This window comes from Miscanthus floridulus, chromosome 10 (assembly GCF_019320115.1).
Source record: "Miscanthus floridulus cultivar M001 chromosome 10, ASM1932011v1, whole genome shotgun sequence".
In the NCBI taxonomy this organism is placed as follows: Eukaryota; Viridiplantae; Streptophyta; class Magnoliopsida; order Poales; family Poaceae; genus Miscanthus; species Miscanthus floridulus.
Genome location: NC_089589.1, coordinates 128900623 through 128918366, shown reverse-complemented (window position 1 = coordinate 128918366; position 17744 = coordinate 128900623). Strand labels below are relative to the sequence as shown.

The following is a 17744-nucleotide window of genomic DNA, read 5'->3' as shown; positions in this document are numbered from 1 at the left end:
AGCATAGTCCTGAAAGAAGAGCTTCATCTCTGACATTGTATTGAATATCATACCCTTACTAAGGATTTCTTTCTCATGGTCATACAATGATTTTCTACACATCTGGAGACCGGTGTCATAAACTGCCATATCCATCATGCTGACAACCCTATAGTTCGGAACGCCCCTAAAAGGTACGTTCATCGACCTTAGTTGCTCAAGGTATGTCGCTGTGTAAGGTGGTGGTGGAACATACTGCTATGCTTCGCTAATTCTGCCCCATGAATCATAGGGGGTATCATCTGCTGGCAAATCTGTGACTAGTCAACCCTGAGCCGGCATAGCATGCAAAATCTCAGTTGGTACTAGTAATGGCATACCATGAACAGGTACTAGCGTGGCATCAACCGGTGTGGGCATAGCATATCTACCTCCCTGGTCATCATCTGAATCGTCTGAATCACTGCTAACTACATCACCGATCCTGTCCTCCTCCTACTCCTCCTCTTTCCGTTCGAACTCGTTCACATCGAAGTCATTCCTTATATAGCCTACTTGACTTGAATGAAACTGCTCCTGCATCAACTGACCATCCAAATCCATAGTACCCATAGTTGGTTCCACATGAACTCCACATTCTTGTTGAGTATCATCCTCGAAGGACGGCCCCTCCTGGAGACCATGCATCCTGTACCCATTCTCCACAACCACCTCAGCCATGGCCACATTGAAACCTTGGATTACCCTATTGTAGCGGGACCAATGAGCATGGTCCCGCAAGGGCATCAGCATGTAGTGTGCCCTAGTCTTTCCACTATCAAACCTCTCCTTCAGTGTATAATCACCGCCAAACTTTCTGTTCAAACGGTCACAAAGATCACTTAAGCTAGGAGGTTCATCAAACCATTCTAATTCTTCTTCCATATCCTCAAACATACCATCTTCTGTCCTAACACTTCCTCCGTAGAAAACTCTAACACAACAATCCATCTACAAAAGCATTTCAGAAACTTCATCAGGTCATCGAAATCATCGTACGTACTAACTAATCTAGTATTCATACCTATACTAACTAAGAAAACTAACTAATCTAATATTAATACCTATAACAACAATTCTAACTAACTATACTAAATACACTAACTAATATTAGTACCTATACTAACAATACTAACTAACTGTATTAACCAACTATACTAACTAACTTCACTAACTATACCTATCTAGCTAACTTTACTAATATCATTGACTAATTTTGAATCCTAACCCTAGCTAACAACAATTCTATTGAAGCAACAAATGCACAAGAGGATTACCTCGACAAACCACGGTGGGAATGGCCGGCCGGTGGCACGAGGACCACCCCAATCCACCTAAGGCGACGAGCTGGCCGCCGGCGGCAATGGCCGGCCGGCGGCGGGCTTCTTCTGCGCCCAAAGTTGGAGGAGATTTAAGGACAGGGGGTGATAGGGGAGGAAGAGGATGGGGAGAGAGGGCGGCCGTGCCACAGGGAAGCGGCGGCCGCGCCACGGGGAAGCGGCGGCCGCGTCGGCGACTGGGAGGGGCGGCGGCGTAGTGGGGACAGGGAGGGACTGAGAGAGGGAGACAAGGGTTAGAAGGAGCTGGCGGGGGAGGCGCGGCGGCGGGGGCTGGGCGGCGCGGACGCGGCTGATGTGTGGCGGCTGGACGGTGCGGAGTGAAACAGAGAGGGAGGAAAGGTACTAGGCCGCGGGCCTCTATTTCGCTCTGCCGCGTCCTGACGGGTGGCGCGCCACAGCCGCGCCCTGATCGGTGGCGCGGCAAGCCCTACCACTTCAGCGACCAGCAGGCCGGGACATTGCCACGTAGGCACCCCTGTCGCGCCGCCATGCATGACGCGGCAGCGTTGTTTCGCCGCGCCCTGAAAATAGGCACGGCCAAAAGTGTTACTTTTGAAGAAAAAAAAACAGTGTTAGAATTAAAAATAATTTAAAAAAAGTGTCGAAAATAAAAAAATTCCTCAAACACGCCCTATAACCTCAGAAAGTTCGTTGTGCTCTGCTCCATTCACGCCCCCTTCCCTGCCATAGCCACAGACACACTGAGGCGAGGATACGAGCACAAGCTAGAAAAACACAGTGAAATGGAGCTCGCAGTGCAGCCGGAGCTGAGCAGTCTGCTCTCCGAGGCCGATGGCGTCTACAAGCTGCGGAGCAGGGTGAGGAGCGACATCCGTATTGTGCAAAAAGATCTGGGGAGCCTTCAGGTTGACCTCTCCAAGATAGCAGAGGTGCCAGCATATGAGCTTGACGAGCAAACCAAGGCCAGGGCGGCGGATCTGAGGAACCTGTACTTCCAGATCCAGCACGACGTCGACAACCTTCGAGATCGCATCCGCGCTCACCGGTCGAGGATGGCAGATCTGCAGGGCCTGAAAGGGTTCGCTGCCAAAATCAGCTTCAAGATAGCGAGTATCTGGGCTAGCCGTGAATTCGCCACTAGTATCAGAGAAATGAAGCGCCGGCTACAGGACTCAACTGACCGTCATGTGAGGTACAAAATCGATTTCCATTCTTGTTCCTCTTTATTCAGACCAGGTTACCCCATTTCCATTTCCGCAAAGGAAACAGTCCAATTAGTTTTACAGAAACTGGGCACAGGTAGTTAGATTAAAGTTTCAACTAACAGCTAAAAGACATAATTAACCTGCGTCAAATTTGTCCGTCATGTATTATTTATGATCCCAAAACAAGTTCAGCGCATATCAGCAACGCAACATACAGAGAATTTGGGCGATGATATAAATAAAAAAAGGGCTTCCACCGCTAGAATCGAGTCCTTCAGCATCTCACCCTGGATTAGCCCCAGTTCCTTTTTTTTTTTAATTGAGGAAACATTTTATTAACACAAGATAATTTTATCGAGTTAATACAACCATCTTAAGATCACTTCTTACCTCTGTATAAAAGCATATAGCCTAAAAACAAGTTCTTTTTCTCGAAAGATATATGAGCTCTTTTACATTGATTGGGAAAGTACCCAGGTGCTTCTAGGTACTTTTATTTTTTTATTTTCTTAGATAATTAATTGAGGAAGATTATTTATAAAATACAAATTGTATTATAGAGGGTATTTTGGTAACACCCGGCGGCCTCGGCTCCATCGGACGCCGCCGCGCCCCGAACTCCCAATAGCTTGTCATCGCCGCCGGCGCCGTTAGGCTCTCCTCTCTCGATCCGCACTAAAGAGCCCAGGGCGCCACCGCTAGACGCTCCTCCCTTGAGTAACCGAGAACAGCAGCCACGCTCTACTGCTGTACCATCCTTGTTGAACACGACGAAGTTGTCTGATGAGAAACTGGACAGTTAGCATTTAGCAGACCATGGAACCATGAGTGGTAGCAATTCTTGACAAAGGATCGTATTTGTTTCTCAATCTCTTCCTTCACTAACACCACGTACGTGGTAGCAGCTGGGGGGGGGGGGGGGGGGGGGGGGTTGGCGCTGGAAACGGGGAGGAGGAAGCCAGCGAGCTACAACTGGTTCCGCCGGGCGGCGCTGGAGGCGGCGGCGAACCAAGGTCGGCCCGCCCAACCTGGCTTTGCTCACCATGATCCTGAGTTTTTCCCCACAGCCGCGGACGACGGTCCTAGTGTTCCCGACGGTGAGAAGTACGAACGACAGTGTCTGAATGAGCACGAACAAAGAACGGTTCTAGTGCTTCCTATACTGAATTACCAAATTATCCTTATCATAAACAAAATGAATTCAGAAAAATATGGAACTTGCACACTTGTTTTGGTACTTGGTTCCACCTATTCTGGCACCGTCCCCATCAATTTGGTACTTTTAAGTACTTTCATATGGGTACCTCCTATTTTTATACCGCCGATCTTACCCTGTGGATGGTCTATATTTTTTCCAACAATTATAAAATTTCTCAAGATATATACAGACACACCAGTGACTATCCATAATCTAGAGAACCACCCACGTAACTATCAATTGCTGCCAGTTATCTACGTCAACAGGTTTTATATCGACAGGGCATTGTAATAATCTTAAAAGCAGCAAGCATCAAGAAGCAGAATCCCAGCGTACTCCTGCACTTTCTCGTTGAAGCCATTCTTGTATAATAATGTCCATTATCGTCCTGTTCGTTTGGGCTGGTTTGGCTTATAAGCCATGCTTGAAAGTACTGTTGGTTGGTTTGTTGTAAGAGAAAAATACTGTTCGTTGGCTTATAAGCCAGATACGAGCAAGCGAACAGGCTATATATTGTTTCAAGTAAGAATTATGACAAATTTTTTCACATTGGTGTTAACTCAACTTTTTATCATAATAGTCTTATGTCCTGTTCTTCCATATGACCCAATAAACTGCTGAGACACGAATATCATACATATTTTTGCTCGCAGCAATGCCATGTCTGAGGTGAAAGGCCCGCATCTAGACACCGAGGACCTTGTTGGCATTGACTGTCACAGGGAGAGGCTAGTCAACATCCTTACAGAGTATGGGGCCACATCTAGTCAGCAATTGAAGGTGGTTGCTATTGTTGGGGATGGACCTCTGGGAAAGACAACTCTAGCGAAGGTGGTCTACGACAACATAGCTCCACAGTTCGATCTCAAAGCATGGGTCACAGTATCTAGTCGGTCTGACATAATAAATATACTAAGGTCCATGCTGCAACAGATTACCCAAGATGATCAACATGGTGATTTCGAAGAGATGGATCCCAAACAACTAATTGATAAGATCAGGAAAACCCTGAAGGTTAAGAGGTACGCCATATGTCAAGCATTTTATTTGAACTAGTGTATTATCATTATTTATTTTATAGTTTATTTTTCACACATTTATTGGTTCCTTAATAGTGCTGCTAGTTCTTGTTTAATTTCATGTAATGTTTGCCCTAACTTATAGCGGATACAATATTGGACACATGAGAACTACAATTAACAGATATTGCAATTCCACATCTTGGTTCCAAGGAAAAAACAAAGAAAATGTCCCCATAAATTTCGACATAACAAGCAAAAATACATCCGCTGCTTAATCCCCTTACATAATCTTAGAAAAAAGATCCGGTTATTAATTTGCATGACTAATGATTATAGAAACGGTAGAAAATAAAGACAGCATATGAGGTTCATATAACTACATTTTGCAAACATTATAAGTGTAGATAAAAATTAGATAAGTCAATGTGTTTGACGCGGAAATCAATACGATCATAATGCTTTTGTGTTCATATATATTTGGTATGAATGGCGAAAAATATGCATGTATACCTTGACTTAGTTTTTTTTCTAAATTAATAATGTCATAAAAGGGTAATTTAGGAAATAGATATATATGAGAGTAAAATATACATCAACGGTCCAATAACTTGTTCGGTAGTGCCACATAGGTCTCCAAACTTTTTTATATGCTAGTTGTGCCACTAAATGTTCAAATATTTCCTCCGGTCTAGTTTATAAGGCATTTCACGTCGGCCAAGAGTTAAATTTTATAATTGAAAAATAATTTAGCTTACAAATTTTACCTATTGTAATATTAACCTGATAATATTAGATTTGTAATCAAATGTACTATCTAATAATCATAAAATTTATAATCACAAACAATCTCATATATAAAATAAATAATCAAAGTGTAATTTAGAAGACCGTACCGTCTCACAAGATACCTAATAAAATAGACTGGAGGGAGAACCATTTATATATTAGCATATATATGATTACCAATATGTCAAACCAGCACGGCCATATGGGTCTGTGAAATACTTAGTTCTGCCACTCAATGTCCAAATACAATTAATTAGCATATGATTTGGCAATCCAAGAGAAAGAAAGTAATGTCAATGGAGGGTAATGTGGTTCCCACTAGAATATTTATATTTCCCATTTGTTGTCTTGTATGGCCCAACTTCGATATAAATGATGAATTGTAGGAATTTAATTACATGAATGCTAGATAGATTCCATGTAAACGGACTAACCACACATTTACATATAGGTGTTGTATCACGAGTGAACTCCATAGTAAGGGCACCCGCAATGGTATAAGCTAGTTACTAGCTTTAAGTCAACTTCTTCAATAGTGCTAACTTTTAGCATATAGCTCATAATATGGATAGCTACACATGACACTCTCACATGATCTTGTAATGTGTGTATGAGTCTAGCTCTGGATCAAGAGCTAGCTTTTCTCTCTATTCTATTAAAATATGAAAAAAAATGCTTTGAGCTAGCTTATGAGTCAATTGTTGCGGGTGCCCTAAGTTTAGCAATCTAGATATACAAATTAATAGTTCAGGAACATTGATGACACGCACTACTAGAAAAAGTTTTAGAACTACCATGCACTTTAATCTATATAGTAGTACTATGAGATTTTTTCTATAGTGACAAATAAGGGTATTTAGATGCATGTCTTGGAGTGTAATCTAGTAAAATGAGGAAGGTGCATAATTTATATACCATCTAATGGATTGGTTTATTTTATTTTTCACAATGGTATAGTCAATAGGATATATTTTTAGTATTGGCAAAGCTAAGTAATATAGATGTGTATGTATGTGTATGTGTCTATGTTATAATGGTGTTATTTTATATATAATTTTTTTTGGAGTTGCTTTAGAGTATTTTTTTTTGATAATCCGTAGAGTATACCATCTAATGGGTAATTTTGTAAAAAATATAACAAATCCAATGACTATTATTGTTTTTGACATTTATATTACTCTACGGATTTGATGGCTATATGTTTGTAACTTTTGTGAGGACTTTTAGGATTAGCTTTTCTTTACGACCATGTTTGTAGAGAATGATCTTTCCTTTCCTACACTCACCTTGATTTCTTTTTAACATGGTTATAGTTGAATTATTAATTTTTAACTCTGAAAACATTATTTTGCTATAGGTATCTAATTGTTGTTGACAATATATTGGATGAACCTGAATGTGAGCTTCTGAAGTGTGCACTGATTGATAATAACTATGGTAGTGCAGTACTAATGACAAGCCGCAAACGTGGTCATATTGCCTATTTTGTTGGCAGTGTTCATGAATTACAGCCACTTTCAGATGTCGACTCAAGAAAACTGTTGTACAAACGGTTATTTGGATCTGAAGACAAATGGCCTTCTTCTGAACTGGGAGAGATATATGAAAAATTTTTAGAAAGATGTGGTGGGATGCCATCAACCATCATTACCATGTCAAGATTACTGGCAGACAAAAGATCAATGACAAGGGATGAACTGTATGCCTTTTATGCCTCTATCTACAGTGGACTTCTTTTTGATCAAACTATTGGTCATGATCTACCTCATCTTAAAACTTGCCTGTTGTATTTGAGTCTGTTCCCAAAGGGTTGTGAGGTCAATGGAGAACATTTGATATGGAAATGGCTAGCGGAAGGTTTCATTCATGAAAAGGAATCTGAAGGAAGGACTTCGCAGGAACTAGGAGGGCTCTACCTAAAGGAGCTCTTGAAAAGAGACCTCATTCAACCCGTTGATGTTGATGCTGATGGTAGGGTTCTATATTGGACTGTGAAAGATCATGAATTGATGATCGCAATGTCAACACAAGATAATTTTGTCACTGTTTTGAGTAGTCATGTCCAAGGTAGAGCTATTTCAAGTATGGTAAAGCGGTTATCCATCCAGGGGAGCAATGTAGAGCACCAGCAGCTTGAAGGGCACTTGTCCCAAGTAAAGTCACTTGTTGTCTCTGGTGATACTAATTGGATACCATCCCTCTCAGTGCTTCAGGATTTACGTGTCCTGGATCTAGGAGGTTCTCAATCCTTGCAGAATGATGATATCAAGGATATCGGAAGTTTATTCCATTTGAAATGCTTGATAATTGGAGGCAAATATATCACACACATTCCAGAAAAGGTTGGTGATCTTCTATTTTTGGAGACACTGGATCTAAGGGAAAGTGGTGTGATTGAATTGCCGGAAAGGATTTTCCAAATAAAACAACTGAAACGTCTATACGTTAATAGCAGTACAAACATACCACAGGGGATTGGAAAACTTGAAGCTTTGCTGGAGCTAGGAGATATCAAAATCAGTGAGCCCAATTTTCTGAAAGAGCTCCACAATCTAACAAAGTTGAGGATTCTTAGAATTGCCATATGGTCATGGGAGGATGAGAAGTTACACACCTATCATCAGCAGCTGCTGGAGAACTTGCGCTCGCTGGTTCAGGTCAGGCAAAATATCCAAAGTCTCTCCATTTTGACATGCTGCTCCATAGATTTTATGGATACACCGGTACCGGATTCCCAATGGGCGCCTCCAAGTCTCAAAAAACTTGAAATAAGGCACGGAGCATTTGACAAATTGCCGAAATGGATTGATTCACTTCATGTTTCCTCGTTATCCATCGAGGTCAATGAGTTGTCACAGGATATGATAAACGTGCTGGGGAAGTTGGATAATCTTTGTTTCCTCTCCCTGACATCGAAACATCATCCCAAGGGAAAGTTCGGCATGGACACCGACGGGTTCAAGAAACTAGAAGGCTTACAGTTGGTTAGTAATGTGATGGCAAAAATGTTCGAACCATTACCAGATGCCATGCAAAAGCTCAAAAGGCTCAAGCTTAGGTTTCAAGCTTCACTTACAAAAGATGTAAACCATGGTTTCAGTTTTGGATTAGAGGACTTGTCAACCCTAGATCACCTCCATGTTGAAATAATATGTTTCAATGCTAGCCACCGAGTGGTGGGTGAGGCAGAAGCTGCAATTCAGGGAGCAATATCCTGTCACAGCGGTCGCCCAAATCTGGAAATAAAAAGAGTTCGGCAAGAAAATATGACAAATAGTGATGAGGTCCTCGACAATGCACAACAAAAACCAGAGAAGGAAATGAACAACAAGAGGTACTAATTCTCGACCTACAACTCTAGCTGAACAGATAGATTTTGTGATTTTGTCTTTACATCTACTGATGAGAGTACTGTTCTTTTTTATTCACAGATCAAGCAGGAAGGTCAGAGTTACTGCAAAAAAGTTTCGACCAAAGAAGAAAGGAGTTGCAAGAAAATATAAGATCGTATCTCTTCAACTTGAAAGCCACATTTTGACACTTCGAGCTCTTTAACACTCCCTGTGTATCATCCATACTCAACTATTTATTCCTGGACAATTCACTTTTACCACTTCATATTTTTTTTATTTTTTATGTGATCTACAGAATCTCATCACAAAATCTTTTCAGTTCCAATCTTATAAAAAATCACGTTTTCTAAACAGTTAGAACCTTGTGAGGGTCCTGCTCATCTGGTTTGAAGTCCCAGAATCGCCACAGGTGCAGTGCATGAGTTTTCACCAGGAAAAAAATGATCAGTGTGTCAAGTGATCAACGTATCGCATAATGTGATGTCTATGCAAATATGTGAACTGGTAGCCAATCTCCTTCTGCCAAATGTCCAGTTTAGTTTCCATTTGTGTGGTGACACCTGCAACTAACCGGAAGCAATTGATTTGATCTATACCTAGGCGGTGCTCACGGGAGATCACATAAAACACCAGAGACCCAAGATTTGGTAACGAGGTTTGGCAAAAAGCCTACATCCCCAGGGTATGATTATAGCTAGGTGCTCCTCCCTGAATCCGTGACACTGGCTGCTCAGGGCACCCACCAAAGCCATTGGCACCCCCTTGTGAGCTTATAGCTATGTGGTTGCGTTGCCTCTCAGTTCTCCCTGTGTTACATGTGCAGCCCTCTCTATTTTATAAAGAGACTGGGTCACATGAGACTAACGCCTACCCCTACTTAACCATATTGCTAACTGAAGGACTGGAACAGATAACCAGATGGGGTTAATTGGAGCCAATCAAAAAATTTCACAGAGAAAGAACTTGGCATATATCCCACTTCTAACCAAACACTTCTCTCTTCTACCTCTTGCCAAAATCACGTAGTGATAATGTACCTATTGGCCTTAGGAACGAGACTAGAAGCATGGCGAGGAAGCTAAACGAGCAAAGAACGAAAAAACACCGAAACATAGTGAAAATCGAATCACCCTATTTCCAAGCAGGATGACCATATGCATGTTTTCGTATATTTCAGCCTGAGATTGTTTTGGAGAAAAAGGAAAAGTCCATTCAAACAATCTCCCAAAAATTGTGAAATTTGAAATAAGGCTTTACAATAACAAGATGAATCAATCACTAGGAGATCTCCACAAAAATGACAAATTGCAAAAACCAGGTTATGTTTAACTGGATGACTATGTTTTCCACAAACAAGGAACTTGATCCAAAAAATTCCAGAACTACTTTAAATCACCTCCAAAAATATAAAACTTGGTCCAAATCATCTTGACTAGCTCATGGTAAAGGAAATTGCATGTGAACTTTCCAAAAAGGTATGGGCTTCAACACTAATTGAAGGATTTATCTCGCAGATTGAGGTTTTCACAATAAACCTCAATTTCAAGAAACTAACTAGCCTAAGAGGGAACCCTGAGTGTCTCCATGGAACATCAAGTAATGGGCACCCCACTGAGTTGATGGCAAAGCTACCGATGGAATTCGTCTAGATCTGTTTAGGTTAATATACATGAAAGCCCCTATCTAGTGCGCTAACTATCGTTGTTTTTAATTACCACCTACAATAATTATGTGGTGTATTACATATAATAGATCTAGAGGGTAGTACACGAGACATAAAGGTTTATACTAGTTTCGGGCGGGGTGCCCTACATCCAGTGTTTGATGATGCTTATATTGCTTGTGTGCCATATGATGGTATGCGTTGGGGTTGCATCAAGAGTTTCGGGGTGCACTCAGGGCTCCCTAACCCTCCTTAAATAGTCTGAGGGTAGAGATACAGATCGAATCATAGCCCGATCGGTTTATAAATTTGTTTCCTAGTCGGTTACAACAAGAACGATACATTGGCTACGCCTAATATAGCACGTTGGTGAGATGTCCCAGGAGTCTGAGTAGTCAGCCCAACCCAACCTTGTCTAGGGGGCCAAACGCCATATATGTCTTCTGTGTGATACCGACGATCACTGTCATCAACAACAAATAATTGACCCTTTAAACAATCTAAAATCAAAGTTTTGTCAACAACAATGTTGTATAACACATCAATAGCTTCAATTTCAGTATAGACCACGTCAGAATCTGACCTCATTTGAAAAATTCAAATATTTAAATTTCATAACACTAGAACAAAAACAAATAATTTGGCCTCTAATTATCTTGTTTATTATAAAATTGTTAGATCATGTTGAGCTCTGTAGTTTTGATATAAAGTTTATATTCACCTATGGTCAAATGAATAAGTTCTGAATATTTTTTGTGACAACAATGGCCTGCATCTGAAAATAGGTTCCAAAGGCAGGCCATGGTCATTGGATTTCTGAAACATGAGATGCTGAGGTCCGACTCTGAAACTAAAATCCAGTGTCTCCTAAGATTATTATAATAGTGGTATGTGTTAGGGAATGAAAAGAGAAAAGTAAACATAATAAAATTTTATTAGTTTTACATACAAAGTTCATGTAAGAAACTTAATATTTATGTGACATAAGACTAATTATGTTGGAGAACAGGTTGGCAGGCTAATAAGATACAATTAGGATGAATAGTTTTAGTGCACAACTACAAGTGACAACAGCATTTAAGCATAAAATGATCCGAGGCAATAAAGCATGAGGCTCTGTGGACCTCCACACAAGTAACATAAAAAATGAGTTCATAACTACAGTTGGCATATAACAAGGTAATATTAGATGGATAACATGATGTCCAATCAAGTATGATGCTCGTTAACAATGAGGGAGTACTGATCAGATGTTGGTTTCTTCAAACTGTCTACTATCAACTTTGTAAGCCCACTTGCTTGGCCATCAATGGTTAATAAGACATCATAACGGTTCGTTCCAAGTTTGTCCATGCCATGTAGACCTTCCAATCTTTTGAAGTGCAGTTCAATCCTTTCCAGCTGTGGTGTTGCATTCTTTGCAAAGTTAAGAGATGGAAGAAAAGGAATAATTATGCGAAGCAGACGAAGCTTACTGAATCCTCCTGCCGGAACAAATATGTCTCCTCCTGAATCAGACTTATTTTTCTGAAGAATGGCTGCGAAAGAAGGATCCTGCTTTTCACTAATTGAAAATGTGAGGGAAAACAGTGAACCTAGACGGCTAAGTAGCTGTAAAGTATCTGTCCTGAGGACTGTTGCCGAAAGTGTCAACTTGACTAGATCATTGAGCTTGTCCATCCACTTTGGGAGTTTAAGAAACCTTCCTGACAGCTCAAGAGCAGTCAGGTCTATTGGATAGGATGACATTGTGTCCAGAGTCTTCAGGAACTCAGATGACTCATCATCAATTACAAGAGTTTGTAGAGAATAACCACTAAGATACTGGATAGAGGAGAGTAAATCTTTGAATATTTCTTCACTCTTGTGAATCTTGTAAATTGCCAACTTCCTTAGCCCCGTAAAGTAACTGAGGTCTGATGCAGCTGTGGTTGATCCATCTGCAATCTCAATTCCAGACAATATGCACAACGTTTTCATTGTTCCCTTGAGCTCTTTAGGAAGTTTCAATGTCTTCCTTGTTCTCTTATCACCACCAAGTATGTTCTTTATTCGTTCCAGCTGTCCTGTAGTTGCAGGTAACTCCTGAACTTCTGTCTCTCTTATATCTAGAGTCTCCAAATACTTGAGCTTGTGAATATTCTGAGGAAGATTCTTTATGTCTGTTCTTCGGAGGCTCAAATACTTTAGCAGAATCATTTCACATATGTCTGAGACCTTGACATGGCTCTCCCTGAAACCTCTACAACCTTCGAGATCTAATACTTGCACAATTGCTGTTTTGAATGATTTGAAATGCAGTTTGTCAAGGCTCTCCAACACTGTTAGTGACCGAACATGGGACAGGTTCATGCTATGCACATGCTTTGCACGGTTGGAGTCACTGTTGTGGACCGAAAGCCTACGGACCTTGTTGCTATGCATTGGCATGGACCAGTGGCTACCTATCACAGTGATGAAATCCTCTTCAGCTGCCTTTGAAATTAGGTACTCCAGAACCATATCATGGACCTGGCAACTCTTCACCCTGCCATTGTTGTTGTGCTCAATAGGCCTTATTATCTTCCTTTGAATGAGCTGATTAAAGCATGTCTCTGCAACATCCTCGACACTCAACCCCTGCTTCTCACTGACAAAGCCCTCGGCTATCCATCTTCTGGTAAGCCTCTTCCTACTGATTTTGCGTCCCTTTGGGAATATGCTTAGATATAGAGAGCAAGTCTTGAGATCACTATCCAAATCATTATAGCAATGATTGATTATCCTCATAAATTCCTCTGGCTTACGGCATACTTGTGACTCTAGAAACAGAGAATCACAAACCTTAATCCAATCCTTTTGGACCATATGCAGCTTAGATGCCACGAGACCAGCCATAGTAACTATGGCCAATGGCAAGCCACCACACATTTCCCAGACTCTGTGTGGAACTTGGTTATGACTTAGTTGTTTATTTACGGCATGCTTGCACTCATTCAAAGTGTTTTGGAACAATTCTTTGGCTTCTTTCTCATTAAGAACATCAACTGGATGAACACGGTCTTGATCTTTGCGAGAAGAGCATGTCGTTGCGACAGCTTGAATTCTTGTGGTGATTATTATTCTGCTTCCTTTATCATTTTCAGGAATACATTTCTTGATATAAAGCCAACTAGATGATGACCAAACATCATCAATCAACAGTAAGTACCTACAACGATATAAAAAACAAAAATACATGAGAACTGTTAACATCTAATTCCATGTATGTTATCTAACTAATGTTTCTTTAGGGCAAGAAAATTCTTTCAATGCCATCCAAAGTTGTATACATCTTTTTTATGCCACTGAAAATTATAACTTCCCTCTGTTGCCATTCATCTAGACTTTTTCATCGTTTATATGGCAATGAAAATTATATTTTACCTTCATTGACATTTATATTTGGGGTTTTTCATGCCTTATATGCCATCACTATCAATGTCACATTTTTCAGCTGAACAAATGAATGTTGCGCAAAAAAAATAATTGCAATGAAGGGAATTTGTAACTTCGGATGGCATATAACAAATTTGCTATACTTGTTATACATGCTCCTTGCAAAGGATTTTCCCATGGTTTCCTTTAGACTTTTGTTGAACTGGAAACTAATACCATGTTGAAATTAACCCACACTAGTCCATCAAACCATACTCCGTCATTAGTCACAAAGCATTGAAAGTTTTGTTGATAAGTTTATGGTCCCAACTAATCAAATGACTTATTTTTCTCACTCCATTATGTGCCCTTTTTAGGTTTTAATTATTGACATGTATAACTATGTTTCAATTTATATTCAAAACCATAATAGTTGGCATAGGTCGCCATGGCATTTCTTTCCCAAGAATATGGGTGGCAATATAATTACCTTATGGGCTAATAATCGTTAAAATATATGTATTCCTAGCTTTTTTTAGTCTGTGTTTCTTGTAGAGGCCAGGACTAGTTTTCAAAATGCTTGTATTAACTCGATGTGGTTATCTTGAAAATAAAACCTACTTTCGTAAGGAAAACATAAAGCTCTTTGTAGTTGTTATTCTCGACTCCAATCTTTCATTTTTTTCTTTTGCATCAAAGATTCTATGTTTTAAAACGTACCCTTAATTGCATTAGTGATATATAGATAGCCATGTTACGTGGAATCGCCCCAAGATAGATGTCATAAAACAATGAGTGTTTCATACAGTATTCTAAAAATTGTAGCACTTACAACTAAACTCTTAATTAAAAAAGTTTTAATATCCATATTACATATAAGAAAACATTCCAGCCAATTAGCAACTTATATGTTTATTGTATGGTAAATATGACTTCACAGCTAAGATGGCCATTATATATGGGCCATGTCTTGAGATTTGGTGATTGAATGAAAAATAGTCACTGGGACTATCATGGTTTCCAGTTATATGTTTTAGTAGGTCCTAGGAATTATTGTAGGTAAGACACTAGTGCTGGAACAAAGTTTGATCAAACTAGAACATACAAAAGACAAGAGACCGCAATACAATAGGACAATGTAAGAAAAAGACTAAGGGACACAACTCTGAAAGGTTCTATAAAACTAGGGGCATGTTTGGTAGTGCTCCGTGAGAAGCTCCACGTGAGCCGCAATCAAACGCCATCCTGCCGCTCCACTCCACCAAATTAGCTCTGAATCACGATGAGAGAGAGGGGCCGGAAATAATAGCTTCTCGCGGCTTCCTCTCGATCCCGTGGGCCTTGCGTGGTGCCGATGTCTGATTTTCTTCACAGGCTGGACTAGGGAGAGGCCAGTGGCGCAGCATGGGCCAGTGAGATGGCAGTGCAACATGGGTTGGGGAGACGCCAGTGGCGCAGCTCCATGAGGGAAGGGAGGATTGAGCCGATGGCAGTGCGGCACAAGAGTCGAGACAAGCTAGGGCCGACATGGGCAGGGGACATGTCCTTGCAGCACTGGATGAGGAAATGCTGGTGGCGCAGCACCGGTCGGGATGACACTGGTGGCATAGCGCCGTCAGGGAGGGTAGGGGTGAGTCGATGGCGGCGGCCGGTGGAGGCATGACAAGAGGAAGAAGAGAACAGGAGATCTGCCATGTGCAGTGCAGATCTATATTGGTTTCGGGAGTGGGAGAAGATAAGGAGAGAGAAGAAAAGAAAAAAAAATGGTAGTATGGATATATTACCCTTTTCAACAACTAGCAGAAACTATTTTACCAATTGTTTTAATAACCAGTGACTTATAGCCAGGGAAAGTTGTTTCATTAGGAAAACTATTTTGGCGTTGAAGCTGGAGCTCTATCAAACACGCCCAAGAGTTACCGCAGGTGAAGGGAAACAGTGCAAGCTAGCCTAAGAAGATTAAAGCCACTAGTACAGCGCCATGGTTGAAGTGATATGTGTACCATGAAAGAGTCGGCTTTATGTGTGTGACAATTAATATCCAAAGTAGAGGAATTATAATAAATTTAGGATCTACTATACCTATTTTGCTCGAGGTATTTCTTCAGCTCCGCTTGTATCTGTCCATGCTTTTGCAGCACAGCGCTACCATCCTCCCCATCCTTTCCGCACGGCAGCCTAAGTCGTCGGCTCAATATGCTTCTGGTAACTGGAATCTTCTTGTCCATGGAGCTGTCTTTGCCTTGCCGTTCCCCATTGTTGGGTGGCGGCCTGACCTGGCTGACAAGACTCATGAGGACTACCTCAAGATCCGAGTTCTGCGACACGGTGACCATCGCTCGGCACTGGAACTCAGGCCCAAACTTCTTATACAGCGCCATGGCGATGGTGGTCTTCCCCACACCACCGAACCCGACGATGGACAGCACGCCGGGCTTCTTTCTCTTCTCGTCAAAGGACATCCAGCTCTCGAGATCCGGCACATCCTTCCCCACCGGCGGCTTCACGCGCACGAGCTGCCGGGCGACATGCTGGTGCTCGGCGGCATGGTGCTCCGTCAGGCCAGCCAGGCCGCCGTTGCCCTTGCCGGGCTCCGGGTCACGGACGCCGTACCGGACGCGGCGCTCGCCGACCTGCTGCGCGCGGCTCTTGAGCTCGACGACCTGCGCGGCGATGGCGCGGCGGGGCCGCCACGTCCGGATCTCGTACAGGGCCTTTTTGGCGGCGGTGACCCAGCCGGTGCCGCGCGGGTCCGGGCGGAGGCTGTGGGCGAAGTCGTCGATGCAGTCCTCGATGTCGTAGGCGACGTCGCGCACCTGCTTCATCCAGTCCTCCGTCTGGTCGTCGTGCCCGCTCTCGTCGCTCTTGCTCAGGTTGCTCAGGAACGCCTGCATGCTGGCCAGCTCGTCGTTGATGAACTGGATGTCGCCGCGGACGCCCCGGATCAGGGCGTACTCCTCGGAGAGGAGGCTCCCGAGCTTGCTCAGCAGGGACTTGAGCGTCGCCTCCGACGCCCCGACGGCCAGCTCCATGGCGTTGCCCTTGCCTCAGGGGCCGGCCGCTCGCGGCGAACGGGAGGGGCACCGCCGGCTGTCGTCGTCAATACAGGGTGGAAGAGCAGTAGTGGAGTCGTCGGTGATGTATGGATGGCAGTGAGCGGCGGGGAAGTCAGAGTCAGGCGATGGAAGAGCAAGCGGCAGTGGCGCAGCTTAATCGGAATAATCGGCCGGAGAATGGAGCGTATCTGGGCAACGGAGAGACTCTTTAATGATGAGGGGAGTTGTTTGCCAGCTGCTCCCTTGTATTATGCTCAACAGGTCAATGTGCTCACATGTGTTTTTAGTAACAATGATACATATAAATATATAGTATATATTTTAATTGGATTGGAGAGGAACCACGGCAGATTAGAGCATCTTCACTCATCTTGCTAAAATTTACTCTCCAAATCATCATTAGAGAGTCATTTTAGTAAGAATCTCGCTATCCTTCAACTGCATTTCTATATCTTCTGCGTATTCTTGAGAGCCACCCTCGCTCTTTATAATACGATGCATCTTGTGAATTACTCCTTCTGCTCCAAATTATAAGACGTTTTGACTTTTCTACGTCAATTTTTTTACTATATATTTATACATAGTGTATATATCTAAGTGTGTGGACCAAATTATATGATAATGCTCGCCCATGGGCGTCCGTCCAGGCGTGTTCCGTCCGGGCGGCTCGTTCCCGAGCCTGCACAACAATCGGGCCCAATAGGCCTCCTCCGCTCCACCGTCAGTACGATGTAGTTTCTCCAAAA

The 17744-nt window shown here is 42.3% G+C and overlaps 2 protein-coding genes across 4 annotated transcripts; one reads left to right on the top strand and one right to left on the bottom strand.

The window, feature by feature from the left end:
* The first annotated feature begins 2034 nt into the window (after positions 1 to 2034).
* Positions 2035 to 9273, top strand: LOC136485679 (disease resistance protein Pik-2-like). Of its 2 annotated transcripts, XM_066482527.1 has the most exons (5): positions 2035 to 2511; positions 4376 to 4553; positions 4656 to 4744; positions 6888 to 8864; positions 8962 to 9273. In XM_066482527.1, the coding sequence occupies exons 1-5, from the start codon at positions 2102 to 2104 to the stop codon at positions 9083 to 9085; spliced, it is 2778 nt and encodes a 925-aa protein (XP_066338624.1). In that variant the 5' UTR covers positions 2035 to 2101; the 3' UTR covers positions 9086 to 9273. The 2 variants fall into 2 exon arrangements, with proteins under 2 accessions (XP_066338624.1, XP_066338623.1); XM_066482526.1 differs by having other exon boundaries at positions 4376 to 4744.
* Positions 9274 to 11430: 2157 nt separating this feature from the next.
* On the bottom strand, positions 11431 to 17230 carry LOC136485678 (disease resistance protein Pik-2-like). Of its 2 annotated transcripts, XM_066482525.1 has the most exons (3): positions 16025 to 17230; positions 12022 to 13736; positions 11804 to 11947 (listed from the first exon to the last, which is right to left on the bottom strand). In XM_066482525.1, the coding sequence occupies exons 1-3, from the start codon at positions 16972 to 16974 to the stop codon at positions 11934 to 11936; spliced, it is 2679 nt and encodes an 892-aa protein (XP_066338622.1). In that variant the 5' UTR covers positions 16975 to 17230; the 3' UTR covers positions 11804 to 11933. The 2 variants fall into 2 exon arrangements, with proteins under 2 accessions (XP_066338621.1, XP_066338622.1); XM_066482524.1 differs by having other exon boundaries at positions 11431 to 13736; positions 16025 to 17228.
* Between the last annotated feature and the right edge of the window lie 514 nt (positions 17231 to 17744).